At 41.6% G+C, this 15,535-nt stretch overlaps 3 protein-coding genes across 3 annotated transcripts in view; all 3 read left to right on the forward strand.

The window, feature by feature from the left end:
* Positions 1-5,004, forward strand: part of dph6 (diphthamine biosynthesis 6) — an 88,371-nt gene extending 83,367 nt beyond the window's left edge. The window contains exon 15 of the mRNA XM_064927975.1: positions 3,642-5,004. Within this exon, the coding sequence (XP_064784047.1) occupies positions 3,642-3,760 (119 nt within the window). The 3' untranslated portion in view covers positions 3,761-5,004. The remainder of the gene's footprint in view (positions 1-3,641) is intronic.
* Positions 5,005-6,614: 1,610 nt separating this feature from the next.
* LOC135508055 (zinc finger protein 770-like) lies at positions 6,615-10,858 on the forward strand. Its single transcript, XM_064927976.1, has 2 exons — positions 6,615-6,728; positions 7,105-10,858. The coding sequence occupies exon 2, from the start codon at positions 7,168-7,170 to the stop codon at positions 10,660-10,662; it is 3,495 nt and encodes a 1,164-aa protein (XP_064784048.1). The 5' UTR covers positions 6,615-6,728; positions 7,105-7,167; the 3' UTR covers positions 10,663-10,858.
* A 1,231-nt stretch (positions 10,859-12,089) lies between these two features.
* aqr (aquarius intron-binding spliceosomal factor) overlaps positions 12,090-15,535 on the forward strand; it is a 56,701-nt gene continuing 53,255 nt past the window's right edge. Inside the window, exons 1-9 of the mRNA XM_064927977.1 lie at positions 12,090-12,177; positions 12,476-12,579; positions 13,035-13,091; positions 13,181-13,221; positions 13,308-13,343; positions 13,434-13,554; positions 13,797-13,937; positions 14,558-14,626; positions 14,849-14,949. Of these exons, the coding sequence (XP_064784049.1) occupies positions 12,505-12,579; positions 13,035-13,091; positions 13,181-13,221; positions 13,308-13,343; positions 13,434-13,554; positions 13,797-13,937; positions 14,558-14,626; positions 14,849-14,949 (641 nt within the window). The 5' untranslated portion in view covers positions 12,090-12,177; positions 12,476-12,504. The remainder of the gene's footprint in view (positions 12,178-12,475; positions 12,580-13,034; positions 13,092-13,180; positions 13,222-13,307; positions 13,344-13,433; positions 13,555-13,796; positions 13,938-14,557; positions 14,627-14,848; positions 14,950-15,535) is intronic.

Below are 15,535 nucleotides of genomic sequence, written 5' to 3' on the forward strand. Positions count from 1 at the left end.
ATGTTTTAATAAGGTTAGTATCACACCTCATGTAGCCTAGCTCATAGGCCTATATGTTTTAATAAGGTTAGTATCACACCTCATGTAGCCTAGCTCATAGGCCTATATGTTTTAATAAGGTTAGTATCACACCTCATGTAGCCTAGCTCATAGGCCTATATGTTTTAATAAGGTTAGTATCACACCTCATGTAGCCTAGCTCATAGGCCTATATGTTTTAATAAGGTTTGTATCACACCTCATGTAGCCTAGCTCATAGTCCTATATGTTTTAATAAGGTTAGTATCACACCTCATGTAGCCTAGCCCATAGGCCTATATGTTTTAATAAGGTTTGTATCACACCTTATGTAGCCTAGCCCATAGGCCTATATGTTTTAATAAGGTTTGTATCACACCTCATGTAGCCTAGCCCATAGGCCTATATGTTTTAATAAGGTTAGTATCACACCTCATGTAGCCTAGCTCATAGGCCTATATGTTTTAATAAGGTTAGTATCACACCTCATGTAGCCTAGCCCATAGGCCTATATGTTTTAATAAGGTTAGTATCACACCTCATGTAGCCTAGCCCATAGGCCTATATGTTTTAATAAGGTTAGTATCACACCTCATGTAGCCTAGCTCATAGGCCTATATGTTTTAATAAGGTTAGTATCATACCTCATGTAGCCTAGCTCATAGGCCTATATGTTTTAATAAGGTTAGTATCACACCTCATGTAGCCTAGCCCATAGGCCTATATGTTTTAATAAGGTTAGTATCATACCTCATGTAGCCTAGCTCATAGGCCTATATGTTTTAATAAGGTTAGTATCACACCTCATGTAGCCTAGCCCATAGGCCTATATGTTTTAATAAGGTTTGTATCATACCTCATGTAGCCTAGCCCATAGGCCTATATGTTTTAATAAGGTTAGTATCACACCTCATGTAGCCTAGCTCATAGGCCTATATGTTTTAATAAGGTTAGTATCACACCTCATGTAGCCTAGCCCATAGGCCAATATGGTTTAATAAGGTTAGTATCACACCTCATGTAGCCTAGCCCATAGGCCAATATGGTTTAATAAGGTTTGTATCACACCTCATGTAGCCTAGCCCATAGGCATATATGTTTTAATAAGGTTTGTATCACATAACTTCTTAAAATGAAGCACATTAATCCCCTTTACAAGGAGTGTAGATCCTAACTGACATACATAAGCAGCGCGTGAGTTTCAAGTTTGGGGAAGATAATTTTCACCATAAATGTTCCTTTTATAATAAAAGCATGACATGGATAATTGCATTTGCGGTCACTTTTGATAATGGTGTTTTCCTCTAATGGAACATTTGCGTCTACTACCATGTGTACATTGCTGAGCTTATAATGTGAGTGATGCCTAATATTTTATCAACATTTTACATTCTGATCTGTTGCTTCAGCCACATTGCGTAAAAAAGTTTTTTGATGCTAGTGGTTGTATTAATTTGGGATCTATCGCATCCCACAACAGTCCCAGACTATGTCTGGAATATTTATTTCTCACACAGAATAGAATAAGTCAACTTTTGTACTATGGGGAATAGTAGATTGACATGGGCTAGTGATTTTGCTGTTCGTTAAGGCCTACTCATATTGTTGGCTGACAAAGTAAATGTGGACAGTTCTTCCAATATCTTCCATATGCACCTTGGAATTGGATAAGGATGCGTGCAGTTGCGTCCCCGATGTGTCTGTCTTCACTTGTAGCCTGTGAGAAAGCACTCAGGTAGAAGCATACAACGGCCACTGGCCGCAAAAGGCTTGGATTCTTTAGGGTGAATTACGGCCACACAAAGGGGATGCCGCCATGAAAATCTAGGCATTTTCAAGTGATTGTGAAATTGTAAATGAGTGACTGATGTAGTGTGTACAGCCTTCGCAAAAAAAAAAGCAGAGCTCATGCCTTTCAATAAACCTTTTTCAAATCATCATTAGTCGCATCATGCAGCCTTACAATGTATTAAAAAAAAAAAAAATATAGCCCAACGTTTGTCAAACAACTAAAGTTAAATTAATAACTCTATTTTAAGCATATAGCAATACCTATTTCTTTGTTAAGCGCTCAACACAGAATAGCCGCATGTGCGTACTCCCCCAAATAATTTGGAGAGAATATCCTTTCTATTTTATTAAGCTTTGTTCAATTGTATTATTAATGCTATAAAATAATGCCACGGAATTCTAAGAAAGTCTTGTCTGCTATATGAACTTGTGTAGCCCACAGCCATTTGGCATAGCCAGATCAGGACCTAACATAAGGACCTAACATAAGGACAACTCAGAGTATGCTATTCTGTTCTTCTGATATATACTACATTTTCATTATATCATGTTTCTTTAGATCAGTCTAAAATAAATAATGGATTTATTGTGATGGTGTAGGCTATATTACAGGGATTTATTAGACTTTTTAAAATGTAGATGTTCCAAAGGTCTGCATCAGTGGCTTGTAGGCTATGGGTGGAAGCCAGGAGATGCTAAATGTGTTTATGTTAATTACCGGTCAATTACCGTGAGGCCGACAGTTATTTGCTTGACAATCACTGGCTGAGGAAATGTTGTGGCCGCCACTGCCCTACCCATGACTCTGATGTCCCAAGGACCATACAACAACCATCTGAGCCAATGGTTCCAACCAACTGATATCTAGATACACTTAGCTACCACATCCCAACAACATATCACATCCCAGTGACCACACCATGACACACTCAACACACTGTTAGACCTATGGAACTAACAAGCCCATGAAAGCCATCCATTCGAGGCCAGGGGAACACTTGTGACTATTAGGGGCTGAGGAGCAGGAGAGGACATGGCGGCCACATCATCCCAGTGGGCCACAGCTAAATGGACAGGCTGTCAACAAGGAGACAGCCAAAGACACTCTCACATGTCCACTGCCTGTCTGTCTGTAGGCACACACCAACACACTAACCCTCTCGAACAATCTCTCAGCTCCGCTCAAGCTGAGAGCCAACCGTCCCAACACAGCTTCCTTACATCCCAACACGACAGGGGGTGCAGGATCTATTCCACTAGATCCCCCCACAACAAGCTGCTGCTCATTTGTTCATTGGTTTAAGTGTGTGTTGGGGAGGTAGGTTAGGGGTTTGGGGATGTAGGGGTGTGTGTGTGTGTGTGTGTGTGTGTGTGTGTGTGTGTGTGTGTGTGTGTGCGTGTGCGTGTGCGTGTGTGTGTGTGTGTTAGAATGCCTGTGTGTGTATTCTGTGTGTCTTGGGCAGGGGGTGTGTGGGTTCAGTAGCTTACAGTCCAGCCCTTGCTGACCATATGTCTGCACTGCAGGGAGTTGAATGGGGGGCTATACAATCTGCCGGGGATTTGAGAATGTCAATATTCTGTGAATGGGCCTGTGTTCCCTGGTTGAAGGGTTAAGTGCAGCCTCGGTCCCGGGGCAGCCCCACTGGGACGGACATCTTAGGGCCTCGTGCCTGATCCTAAGATCCTGAGGTACAAGCAGATTTACAGCTTTTCAATGGGGAAGTCAGATGATATTAACAACTTTTTTCTCTCTTCACATCTCTCTTTCCCTCCTCCTACTCCCCCGCCTTTCTCTCTCCCTCCCTACTTCACCGCCTCTATCTCTCTCCCAGGACTTGAGGAATGTTTGAGGACCACTCTAGGCCAGGCCAGCCCATCTGTGGCCTTTGCTCCAGTCCTAGACTTGCCTGACTCTGCTGTCCTCCACCTGTCCTGCTGGCTCAGTCTGTAGAGAGTGAGACCTATCTGGACAAGAGAAACCACTCTCCCCCATCCACTGCACAGAACTACAACTCTAGAGGAATGCTAAAGGAGGGACCATGACCCACCCAGAGAGGGACTTGAATGTTCATAGAGACCACTTATATTACAGAATTCATTTGGACACACACCAACCCTTTGCTTGATGGCCTTACTATTTGTTATTGACGTGTGTGAATGTGCTGATGTAGTATGTTTCTGTACATATATGTATAATTGCGTACATATGAGTATAGAGGCTTACTTAAAACAAGGCTTCCAACAGCTGTCACTCTGAAACAGAGAGCATTTATGAGACAGATCTAATGTACAGTACAGGACAGTACAGCCTACAATGCCACAGCACCAGAGAGCTGCAGTCAGTGTATCCCAGACCATGAGCTAATAGCTACTATATATCCCTGCATCTTCCACTGTTATCAATAGATTCACACTTAGCAAGCTAACACCCCTAATAAAATCCTAGGTTGTAGAAAAGCTATACATTGATTTGTTTTTAGGGTGTTATGCATTGTTTGTGTCTGCCTGGTGTTTGGCACGGCCAGAGACTGGTTATTACAATAAGCAATCAGAACCAAGCACCTGAAAAGATTAAGCCTCTTTATGTTGCCCATTGATTCTAACACAGTGTGGTTTATAGGAGAGGGTCGTTCCCCTAGCCTACACACAGCTGCAGGGCTGGCGTCCACACAAAGAGAGCGGAAGAGTGTGTGTTTGTGCACTATATATAGTGTGTGTGTTTGTGCGTGCGTGCGGGGTGTGAAGAAAACAACACCATTAACTATTGCTCCTGGAACATTTATTTTCTCAAACATTATGAACCGTATTGACGAGCTCAATTGGAATGCATCTTTACTCCGGCTCTATCCTCTCCATTGTGCTGGTGATGGAGGGAGCAGAGTGGGCTATTGATCTCAACCATCTATCTGTTGTTTTCATTGCTCTTATCAAAAATTGAACAATAGAGGCAACCAACAGCGCCTGAAGATTTTATTGAAGGTTAAAAAAAAAACAGACAAGCAATTATCTATGAGGCTGAGCAAAATAACGCACCACGATAATACATGTTAAGATTCACCATGTAGGTTTAGTCTACCTAAAGGAAATGCAAGGGCACATATGGAATATACCTTGAGATGGAAAATCATGTATAAAACAGCAGCACCGCTCAATTTAACAATGTGTATAAGTTCCTTATTAAAATGCTGAACACATGTTGGAAGTTTACTCTTCTCTTTTTCTTTGTTGAACTGTGAGTCCAAAGCATTCCTTTGCCTTATTGAAATACCAAGCAGTTCTCTGGGTAGACACCCCAAGGTAGGAATCTTGTGGTTGGTACAATCCTACATCCTGTTTTACACACTCTTTAATCTGAATGTGGTAGGCCTACAGGGATAATGTCAGCGTTTTAGAATGAGTCAACAATGGCCCAGCCATAACATTTGGTGCCAAACACAGACAGACAACCACTTGTCGATCACCACAGAAAGCGATTATTTCCCAGACATGCAGACAGACACAAGCAGATGCATCAAGCATGTTGTCACACCCCTGGACATGGGCTTGCACATACAGTAAGGCTACTGTACAGACTGTGTTGTCTGTCTAGACTAACTGCTCAATGTTATCACCTCTGCCCTCTCAAAAAATGAATAAAGACAGGGTGACATTTTTATTTTTCCTTGTATTCTTTCTTTGTGTGTTAAAAAAAATCTACATCGTCTACTTAAGAAACTGGCAGCCAGCTCACACACAAACTAGTAGTTGTCGTGGCTAACATTGTCCTTTGTGTGCAGTGTACCAGCCTGCGGCCCATGTCATTGTAGCCAGGCACATGGACTTTGACTGTGTGTTAGCTTCTTCAGGCTACTCAGGCTGGTTTCGCAGCTCCCTTCCCCCTGGCAGTTGTCTACAGTGGGGGAGAGCTTGTCAGGATCTCTGGGGCTTCAGACACTGGCCACAAATCCACAGTGATTTATATGATTATCATGTTTTGAATCTTTTTGAAAGTGTTCTTATTTGTGTTTCTTGATTTACAATTGTGAATACCAGCAACCATCATGAGACATGTATCACTGACATGTACCCCTTCATACATCTTGATGATGAAGCAGTTTATTGAGTGGTGTGTGCATCCCTCTTGTGGCTGATTTTATGAACTGCAGCCAAATAAGCGGCTCAGTTGAGTTTCCTGGAGGCCTACAGTTTGTCTATTTATTTGTGTATTTTTGCATCTCTAAGTATTTAGTCAAGCACATAATCCAAGGGTGACTGAGCTCAGGTAGTAAACAGTAAGCTTCCAGACATCTTCAAAACTAGAAAGCCACTCAATTAATTGGTTAATCTTGAATTAAACTACAAGATGTGGGACATCGAAGTAGAGGCTGGGGTAAACATATACTTCTATAGTTGGATTCCCAATACCTTTTCCCCTTTTTTTTGACTATTTTTTATTATCTCTGACTGATTGTAGACAGGTGTGTCTATGACTGATCGTGCCAGTATACAGTGTCTAGGTCAATTCAATGAGTCCGGGGCAGATTTGGATTGTGGATAGAATCTTAATCTGCAGTAAAAAAAAAAATCTAGAGATGAGTCTGTGTAATTAGTTTGTGTCTCCATTGGTGTGCAAAGTGTTGTAGTGGATTTCTGCGAAGTTTTTGGTTTGTTATTACCACCTCGGATAGTTAAATAAAGGTTAAAAAAAAACGTAATAGATACTGCCACTAAAGTAGACGTTTGAGCAGAAGTGACGGTAGTGTGGGAACCTAAAATAAGTCTTGCTGTTTCCGTCCGAGCATTATTGAGAGACGGACACAGTTAATTTTGAACGCTGTTGTCGCTTAACCTCAATTTATCGTCGTTTTCTGGATCACAAAGCATACATGTTTCTTGTGTTTCTCATTCTGGAGAACAACGGTCAGCCGGACTCGTGCTTGGTGAGTCTTTTATGCATTTATCATGGTGTAACTGGTATGCTAAATGAAACATTAGTTAAGGTTAGCTAACTATAATCTTCAGTGTGTCATTCTGGTTTAAATCAAGCTTTCCGTAATATGTTACTACATCTCAAGTTAGGCCTATTTTATGTTAAATGGGAGTTTTAATGATCGGCTGACATATTTTATTACAAGAGCACGATGAAAGGTGTGAATAATGGATTTGCATTCCCGGGTGGACAAGTTTTTTTGTTCGGTTGAAGAATGCAGTTGTTTTTGAGATTGATTCAATATTTCTGTATTATTGAATAGCCTATTCTATGCGTATACACCCATAAAAAACATTGTATTTAAACTGTTTTTATGTTTTTCCTAGATTGTTCAATGAAGGAGAATCATAAAGCATTTGTGGAACATCATAGGAACGAAGAAGGCAACAATGCATCAGTGCTCCGTTTGTCAGAAGGGTTTCCCGAGTGCCTCTAAACTCCAGAGACACTATCTCATACACACAGGCCAGAAGCCATTTGTCTGTTTGGTTTGTGGAAAAGCCTTTAGACAATCTGTACATTTAAAGAAGCACTCTGAGACTCACACAGGGAATTACTGCAATTGGAGTCCACCCACAGAGAGTTTGCTACATCCCATATCAGTACCTACAAACCTTGATCCATCTCCTAGGAAATCAGGACAATATTTGACTACCGATACCCCACTGTTGCCTACAGTGTCTTTTAAAAAAGATGGGCCCATGCAGAGGACATTACTAGAGTACACTACAGCCACAGAGATCGAACCGCAACCTGAACTAATCCCACCTGCTGAAAATGGTTGCTTTATCAGCCAACAAAGCACTCTGCCAAGTGGAAATGGCTTCACAAATGTAATAGTGCAAGATAACACGATCGGCTCTGATGGAATGGAGAACGGTGCGTGGCACACAGACGATGTTCACACATGTACAGTCTGCCTAATGTGTTTTAGTTCGTCTCACCAGCTTCAGAGGCACTTACCAATTCACAGTCATCCAAAACCATTTGAGTGTAGCATTTGTGGGAAAGCCTTCAGACTAAGGGTGCATTTGAAAATGCACTCTCAATTCCATGAACGTAAACCTACTGGGTTTCAGACTATCCCCATGCTAGGGTCTCAGCAGAGCTCTTCCAGAGGTAGAATGAGGGTGAACCACGAATGTCCAACTTGTTCAAAAACGTTCTGTTCTCCATCCAAACTAAAGCGTCATTTTCTTACGCACACTGGCCAGAAGCCCTTTTCCTGTGAGGACTGCGGGAAAACATTCAGGCAGGTGTCACACCTGAAAACCCACCTATATGCCTCACATAATATATCAAATTTCCAAAGTGGGCGTACCAAACAAAAACAAATAGATGCTAGAAACAAAAATAAAGAGATGGAGCTACAGTGTGAAATAAGTGTCAGTGCTCCAAAGCACCTGGACAAGTTGGAAACAAAGTCTCCTCTTCCTGTCAAAGTGGAGCTGAATACCAGTGGTACCAGTCACTTTCAGTGTAGCATTTGCTCGAAGACATTCAGCAGTTCAATTAGACGCAGGCAGCATTACATGATGCATAAAGAAGTAAGACCCTTTCAGTGTCGTGTCTGTGGCAGAACCTTCCATCTTTCAACCCATTTAAAGAGGCATCAATTCAGCCATAAGACCGTAGATGAATCTCAGAACACAAGTCAGGTGGATGATCACAGGGATGCTGTGTCGAAGACAAAACATGCATACCAGAATTCAGACAAAGGGATGACTACTCCAGAGACTAATGATTCAAAAGTATTTGAGCTTGATATTATTGTTAAACCAGAGCACTGGAACCTGAATTTCAAAGTTGATAAAGACTTTCCAGTTTCCACTCTGCAGGACTCAACTGCAACATCTTACCTGGAGACACCGGTATCTGGTCAAACCAACAGCCAATGTAAGAAGATCAGCCAGAAAACAAAGAAGCAGCCACTGAACCATCAATGTCTCGCATGCCTTAAAAGTTTCCCATCTCCATCCAAACTGCAGAGGCATATGTTGACCCATACTGGTCAGAGACCGTTTGGGTGCTCGACATGTGGGAAGAGGTTTCGCCAGCCAACACATTTAAGGATCCACTCCCGCACTCATCTGTGGTCCAGAAATGGCAAGCAAAGATATGCTCAGCGTTCTAGACCTCCATCCTGTGGAATGACAGAATACAGAGGGTATCCAGTGGGTTTCCAACTTCAGGAAAAGCTTCCTGAAAAGCTCCATTTTGATCGGAACTTTCACCTCAACTCCCCTACAGAGAGTCAGTCAGGTCAAGGCAGTGCTTTTACATGTGGACACAATGAATGCAGTAGTAAAGTGCAGTTTCAGTGTTCAACATCCTCTCTATCCAAGCTTCGGCTCCCTCTCCAAATGCCACCAGAAACAACACTGTATCAAAGTGGCCAGTTACAATTGAAAAATCAGGCAAAACCTTCAGCAGGAAAAGTTCACAATGACCCTTTCCTGAGTATAGGTCCTGAATTGGCTGTAAAAGGTGCTGATGCCACCCCTGTGGGGAATACAAGCCATACCCAACACCAGTGTTTGCTATGTTTCAAATATTTCCCATGTGCCTCTAAACTACAGAGACACAACCTTGTACACACTGGCTTGAGACCTTTCCGATGCCTGGCATGTGGAAAAACGTTCAGACAGGCCACACACCTGAAAGTCCACGAGGGAACTCACAAGTGGAGACCCTTCAGACCTGCCTCTCGACGGGGAAGCCGAATGAAAGTAAGAAGGCCGCAACAACATCCGTACTCTAAAGTCTGTGCTCAAGTTCCCGTGGCGAGTTCTATGAGAACAACGGAGCTGTTACATTTGAATGGTGTGAATGACTGGAGACCATTCCAGGACAATTTTGAGGATACTTGTAATATTCAAGCAGAGGCACAACAGGACAACAACATAGTCAAGACTTCTAAACAATCCATACAAAACCATTTGCAGAAGCGCAACAACTCCAGGCCTATAAACAAAGTGATCTCTGTTAAAAGAAAAGCACACCTGTGCACAATTTGCCAGAAGGGCTTTAACACTCCAAGCAAACTATCCAGACACTTTCTCATACACACTGGGATAAGACCATTCAAATGCAGTTTCTGCACTAAAACTTTCAGACAGCCTTGCCACTTGAGAAGCCATGAACAACGAACACATGAGATTAAAACATGTAGTGATGTCCAGGAAAACAGCAGGTTTGGGGACCATGAACCTCTTGCCTCTGCTCAAGGAAAGACACTGAGAGACATGCCACAGTCCTACAAAGACAGTTCTGATCACTGCTCAGTCACTGATGAGGGTTTAGAACATTCTTCACAGACAAGAGACCCAGGCTTTGTGGCAAAACAAGACATACCAGATGATAGTATGGAATCTGGGAGTAGACAAAGTGAAGACTATTGGTGCACTGAGTGTCACAGTCACTTCTTGTCCCCATCTGAGCTTGCTACTCATCTAAATGTTCATGTCCAAAGCGATGAGATTACAGGTCAGACCTCATTGCAACAGGATATGGGGCTACACATGGATGTTCAAACCAATCGAGTCATAGCAGATGCAGACAGCCATAATGTTATCCAAAATGAGAGGCTTGATCATTACTGGTGTGAAACAATTCACGCGCCATTTCAGTGTGACACATGCATCACATCTTTTGAAACGGAAAGGGATCTTCAGGTCCATAAATGTGTCTCAAGAAATCTAATTGAGTTTACTGAGTCAAGCCCATATCAGTGTGCAATTTGCTTCAAGGATTTCAAGACTCGCTCCAAACTCCAGAGACATTATGTCACCCACACAGGAGAGAGGCCATTCCAGTGTAAAGTGTGTGAGAAGACATTCACACAAGCGTCTCATCTAAAAACACACCAACGCACACACAAATAAGACATGGCCTTAACAGATACATTTATATTTTAGTCTTTCAGCAGACACTTTTATCCAGAGTGATTTACAATAATGGCATACATTCTTTTATTAATGTTTTTATTTACCTATATCTAATGTGATGTATCTCTTTTCTCCGTTTAGTTTTGTATGCCCACAACACTGTTCAGAAAGATTAAAATTACAATTTGATTGATTTTAATAAAATGTGCCTTTTATTGTCATTTGTTGATTCCAGAGTTTAAAATGCAATTATTGTCATGTGAAGCCAAGGCATTTATGGTAAAAACAATTTGCGTGTTATTTATTGGTTAAGAGTGATTTTTTAATCATCTGCATAATTGCCATTTATTTTGTTTTATTTAACCTTTATTTAACTAGGCAAGTCAGTTAAGAACAAATTCTTATCTCCAATGACGGCCTACCAAAAGGCCTGCGGTGACGGACTGGGATTAAAAAGAAAAATATAGGTCAAAACACACATCACGACAAGAGAGACAGCACAACACTACATAAAGAGAGACCTAAGACAACAACAGCATGGTAGCAACACAACATGGTAGCAGCACAAAACAGTGTACAAACATTATTGGGCACAGATAACAGCACAAAGGGCAAGAAGGTAGAGGCAACAATACATCACACAAAGCAGCCACAACGGTCAGTAAGTGTCCATGATTGATTCTTTGAATGAAGAGATTGAGATAAAACTGTCCAGTTTGAATGTTTGTTGCAGCTCGTTCCAGTCGCTAGCTGCAGCGAACTGAAAAGACAAGCGACCCAAGGATGTGTCTGCTTTAGGGACCTTTAACAGAATGTGACTGGCAGAACGGGTGTTGTGTGTGGAGGATGAGGGCTGCAGTAGATATCTCAGATAGGGGGGAGTGAGGCCTAAGAGGGTTTTATAAATTAGCATCAACCAGTGGGTCTTGCGATAGTTATACAGACATGACCAGTTTACAGAAGAGTATAGAGTGCAGTAATGTGTCCTATAAGAAGCATTGGTAGTAAATCTGATGGCCGAATGGTAAAACCATACTTAGCTGTTTTGATCAAAGTTTGTGTGACATGTTTAGAACAAAACATGTCTATACTATATAAATGTCTATATCTGAGATTTTATGTTGTCTGTTGAATTATGCAAAAAGTTACTTCATAGTTCATCCTAATAGCACATGAATGATTCAGGTAACCTATCTTCATAGACTACTATGTTCTCTCATATCAGTATATAGTCTAAAACATTGTTTAGCCATAATAACAACTCTATAATGATAACCCCAGATATTATAGAAATGACCCCAAACTTGATCGATTTTCCATGTGGGTGCGCCCAAAGATTTTGGAATATACTGACTGAATATACTGGCACTGCTTTCTGTGTAGGAACTGTTATGTTACATCCCTTGTTTCACTAGGAATCTAAACATAGCGCACCGGAAATGTGTCGCAAATAAATCGTTTTGCTTGTGTACATGCGTAGCGGGAATCACACAGATGTTTTGAAATACCAAGGTTAGTTTCTACAATTATTTGACTTTATATATAAACAAGCAATGTTTTATTAGCAACCAATTTTTGCCAACATATCCAGCTATTTGAATATAACGGGTACTAGCTAGCTAGTGTAATCTACTACTACTCTGTAACGTTATTAGCTAACGTTAGCATTAACTAGCTAGCTAGTTCGCTGTACTGTAAAGTCAATTTAGCTAGCTCGTCCAGATTTAGCTAGCATATTAGTGTTTTAAATTACAAATGTCATTGGAATAAGTAGTTTTCTATGTTATCTTATAGTTACATTTTTCCTCAGGAAATTAAGATAGCGAGTTGAACTGCGACATGGAGAATCAAACCCATGCTAAGAAAGCATCTGCGCCCTCTGTGTCCCAAATCAACGCAGAATATGTCACACAGGTAACTGTATACGCAAATTATGTTTTAGTGCTTTGTGTCTTTTTAATAGCTGTCTCAATTACACTTGTGCTAAAATAACTGCCATCTCTACTTATGCTGGACTTCACATTGGTAGTTGCTGCTACTTTACTCTGTTAACATCCTTAACTGTCGGGAACTGAGTTTTTTTTACTTGTTTTTTTTACGTTAGTGATTATTTGACCGAATCACAATTTAGCGGGGGTGCGTTCAGTTCGTTTCAACGTTTGCCACGTTGCTGACGGCGTTCCACAACCCTTCCCCGTTTTTCAACTGGTCGTTCAGAACAGTACCGTTTCTGTTTGATTGAACATTGCACACTTTTTTTCGTACTGAACACATCTCTGGTTGCCATCTTTTTGAATTGGAGGGGAAGGGTTTCCGGGGAGGGGGTGTACTGTGGATTGCTGTTATAATAACACTCTTTCTTCTCTAAGTTGTCTAACAGATACTGGGCTCCCCATGCCAAGAATAAACTACCATTTGACCCAAAGGTGAGCCTCCTACTGACAAACTTGAGTTATGAATATAGTGGAGGAGATGGTCTTCTTGCTCTAACAAACTTTAATTGTCACCCACTCAGGTTTTGGAGGATGTCTATGAGAGAGAGATTCTCAAGTCCAAGTGAGTGAACTCAACTCTTGAATAGCATCAGTATTTTGTCATGTTAACTTGTCTTAAATCCTCCATTTCTGCTATTTTATCTTCAGGTTCGCCATTAGGAAGATCATGTTGTTGGAGTTCAGGTGGGTTTTTGACCTTTTTTTATGTGGCGTCAATGCATTATCAGTCATTTAATGTTTTTAATATGCTGCTATTTGTGTCCTGCCTCTCAGTCAGTACCTGGAGAACTACCTGTGGGTGAACTATAATCCTGAGGTCTCCAGTAATGCCTACCTCATGTCCATCTGCTGCATAGTCAATGAGAAGTTCAGAGAGAACGTCCCTGCCTGGGAGGTAGGAATGGATTGAGTGGCCTGTCAAACAGAAATGTTCATCCTTAGGTTCACGTAACAAATTGTTATCTGTGTTAGCATGTTGAACAACACTCGCTGTTATGTTGTGAATATGAGTATTGCGGTCAGCTGTACAGGGACAGCCCCTGTGTTACAGCTAAAATGTCTCCAGCAAGCATTGATCAATGTCCTCTAATATCAATGCATGTCTTCTTTATCCCTTGGTTTATTATCTTTATCCAGGTGTTTAAGAAGGAGCCGAGCCACTTCCCGTACTTCTTTAAGTGTGTGATGGAGGCCGTGCTGGCTGGGGAGGAGGCTGGCCTGACTCTGAAGGAGCAGACTGTACTGTTGGTCTTCCTTGACCACTGCTTCAACAGCCTGGTATGTCACACACCAACCAATGTCTACCTCTCTGGAAATGTAGAATTAGTGATTGGCTGAATCAACCACATAATATAAGCTGAGTAATGCATTGTTTTATTGCGAAAGTATGTTAGGAACAACCATAGAATGAAGAGTCCCTTTCTTCTGACCTTGTTCACTCCCCTTTCCCCGGCCTGATGACAATGGATAGGTGGAAGCAACAAAGCTGAAGCTTGATGGAGCTACTGCTTACGCCTATCCAGTAGTCTCAGGGCCACGAAGATGAGCTAACAAATGGAAAACTTCCTTGAGGTGGCTTTAATAAAGGTAGTTTGGTGCAGGCTCCACTAGGTGACAGTATTACACTTCAAATTGTGTATTCAGGTGTTTCCCTAGCACATTTGTGTTCTCCACTCCTTCTCAAAACCATGGGTAGCCATTGCACCAGTCTCACTCTGACAATCAATTTTCATCCCCTATGCTTCTCCTGAACTCATTGTGATGATTCTAATCAGTTTGGTGCATTGCCATTAGTCTACCAACGTACAAATATCCTTGTATCCCTCTCTGACCCACACCCATTCTCTCTTCTCTCCTCTCTCTCCTCTCTTCTTGCTCTCGCTCTCTTTCTCTCTCAGGAGGTGGATTTGATTAGAGAGCAGGTGCAGCAACTCATCTCACTGCCCATGTGGATGTGTATCTTGCCTGTAAGAACTCTTCCCCTTATCTCAAGTGCTCTTATGTCCTTAGAACTGTCGCCCTATGCATTATGTTTAAAATTGTGACTATTTTACACATTTACAAATTATGATTGATTAAGTGGAATAGGGTTGGTGAGCCAAAAACAACTTTCCTAGTGCAAATGTTGCATTTTACTAATTTTATAGCATCCTTAAGATTGATTAATGAACACACTTTCATCTTTACAGTCTAGACTGCAACACGAGCTGAAGAAAGTTCCCAAGCTCCAAAAGTTTTGGAATCTGATCAAGAAGAATTTTGACAAGCTAGAAGGCAAAGCATCAGAGCAGTAAGACATTCTCCCTCTGCCTGTAATCTGGACCAGTAGACATAGACCTTCTGCATGTATCTGGACCAGTAGACATAGACCTTCTGCGTGTATCTGGACCAGTAGACATAGACCTTCTGCGTGTATCTGGACCAGTAGACATAGACCTATTGCATGTATCTGGACCAGTAGACATTGACCTACTGCATGTATTAGGACCAGTAGACATAGACCTTCTGCATGTATCTGGACCAGTAGACATAGACCTTCTGCCTGTATTAGGACCAGTAGACATAGACATACTGCATGTGTCTGGACCAGTAGACATAGACCTACTGCATGTGTCTGGACCAGTAGACATATACCTTCTGTGTGTTTTAGGACCAGTAGACATAGACCTTCTGCGTGTATTAGGACCAGTAGACATAGACCTTCTGCGTGTATTAGGACCAGTAGACATAGACCTTCTGCGTGTATTAGGACCAGTAGACATAGACCTTCTGTGTGTATTAGGACCAGTAGACATAGACCTTCTGCGTGTATTAGGACCAGTAGACATAGACCTTCTGCGTGTATTAGGACCAGTAGACATAGTCCCTGTGGACCA

The sequence above is a fragment of the Oncorhynchus masou genome, chromosome 21 (assembly GCF_036934945.1).
Source record: "Oncorhynchus masou masou isolate Uvic2021 chromosome 21, UVic_Omas_1.1, whole genome shotgun sequence".
NCBI classification, from domain to species: Eukaryota; Metazoa; Chordata; class Actinopteri; order Salmoniformes; family Salmonidae; genus Oncorhynchus; species Oncorhynchus masou.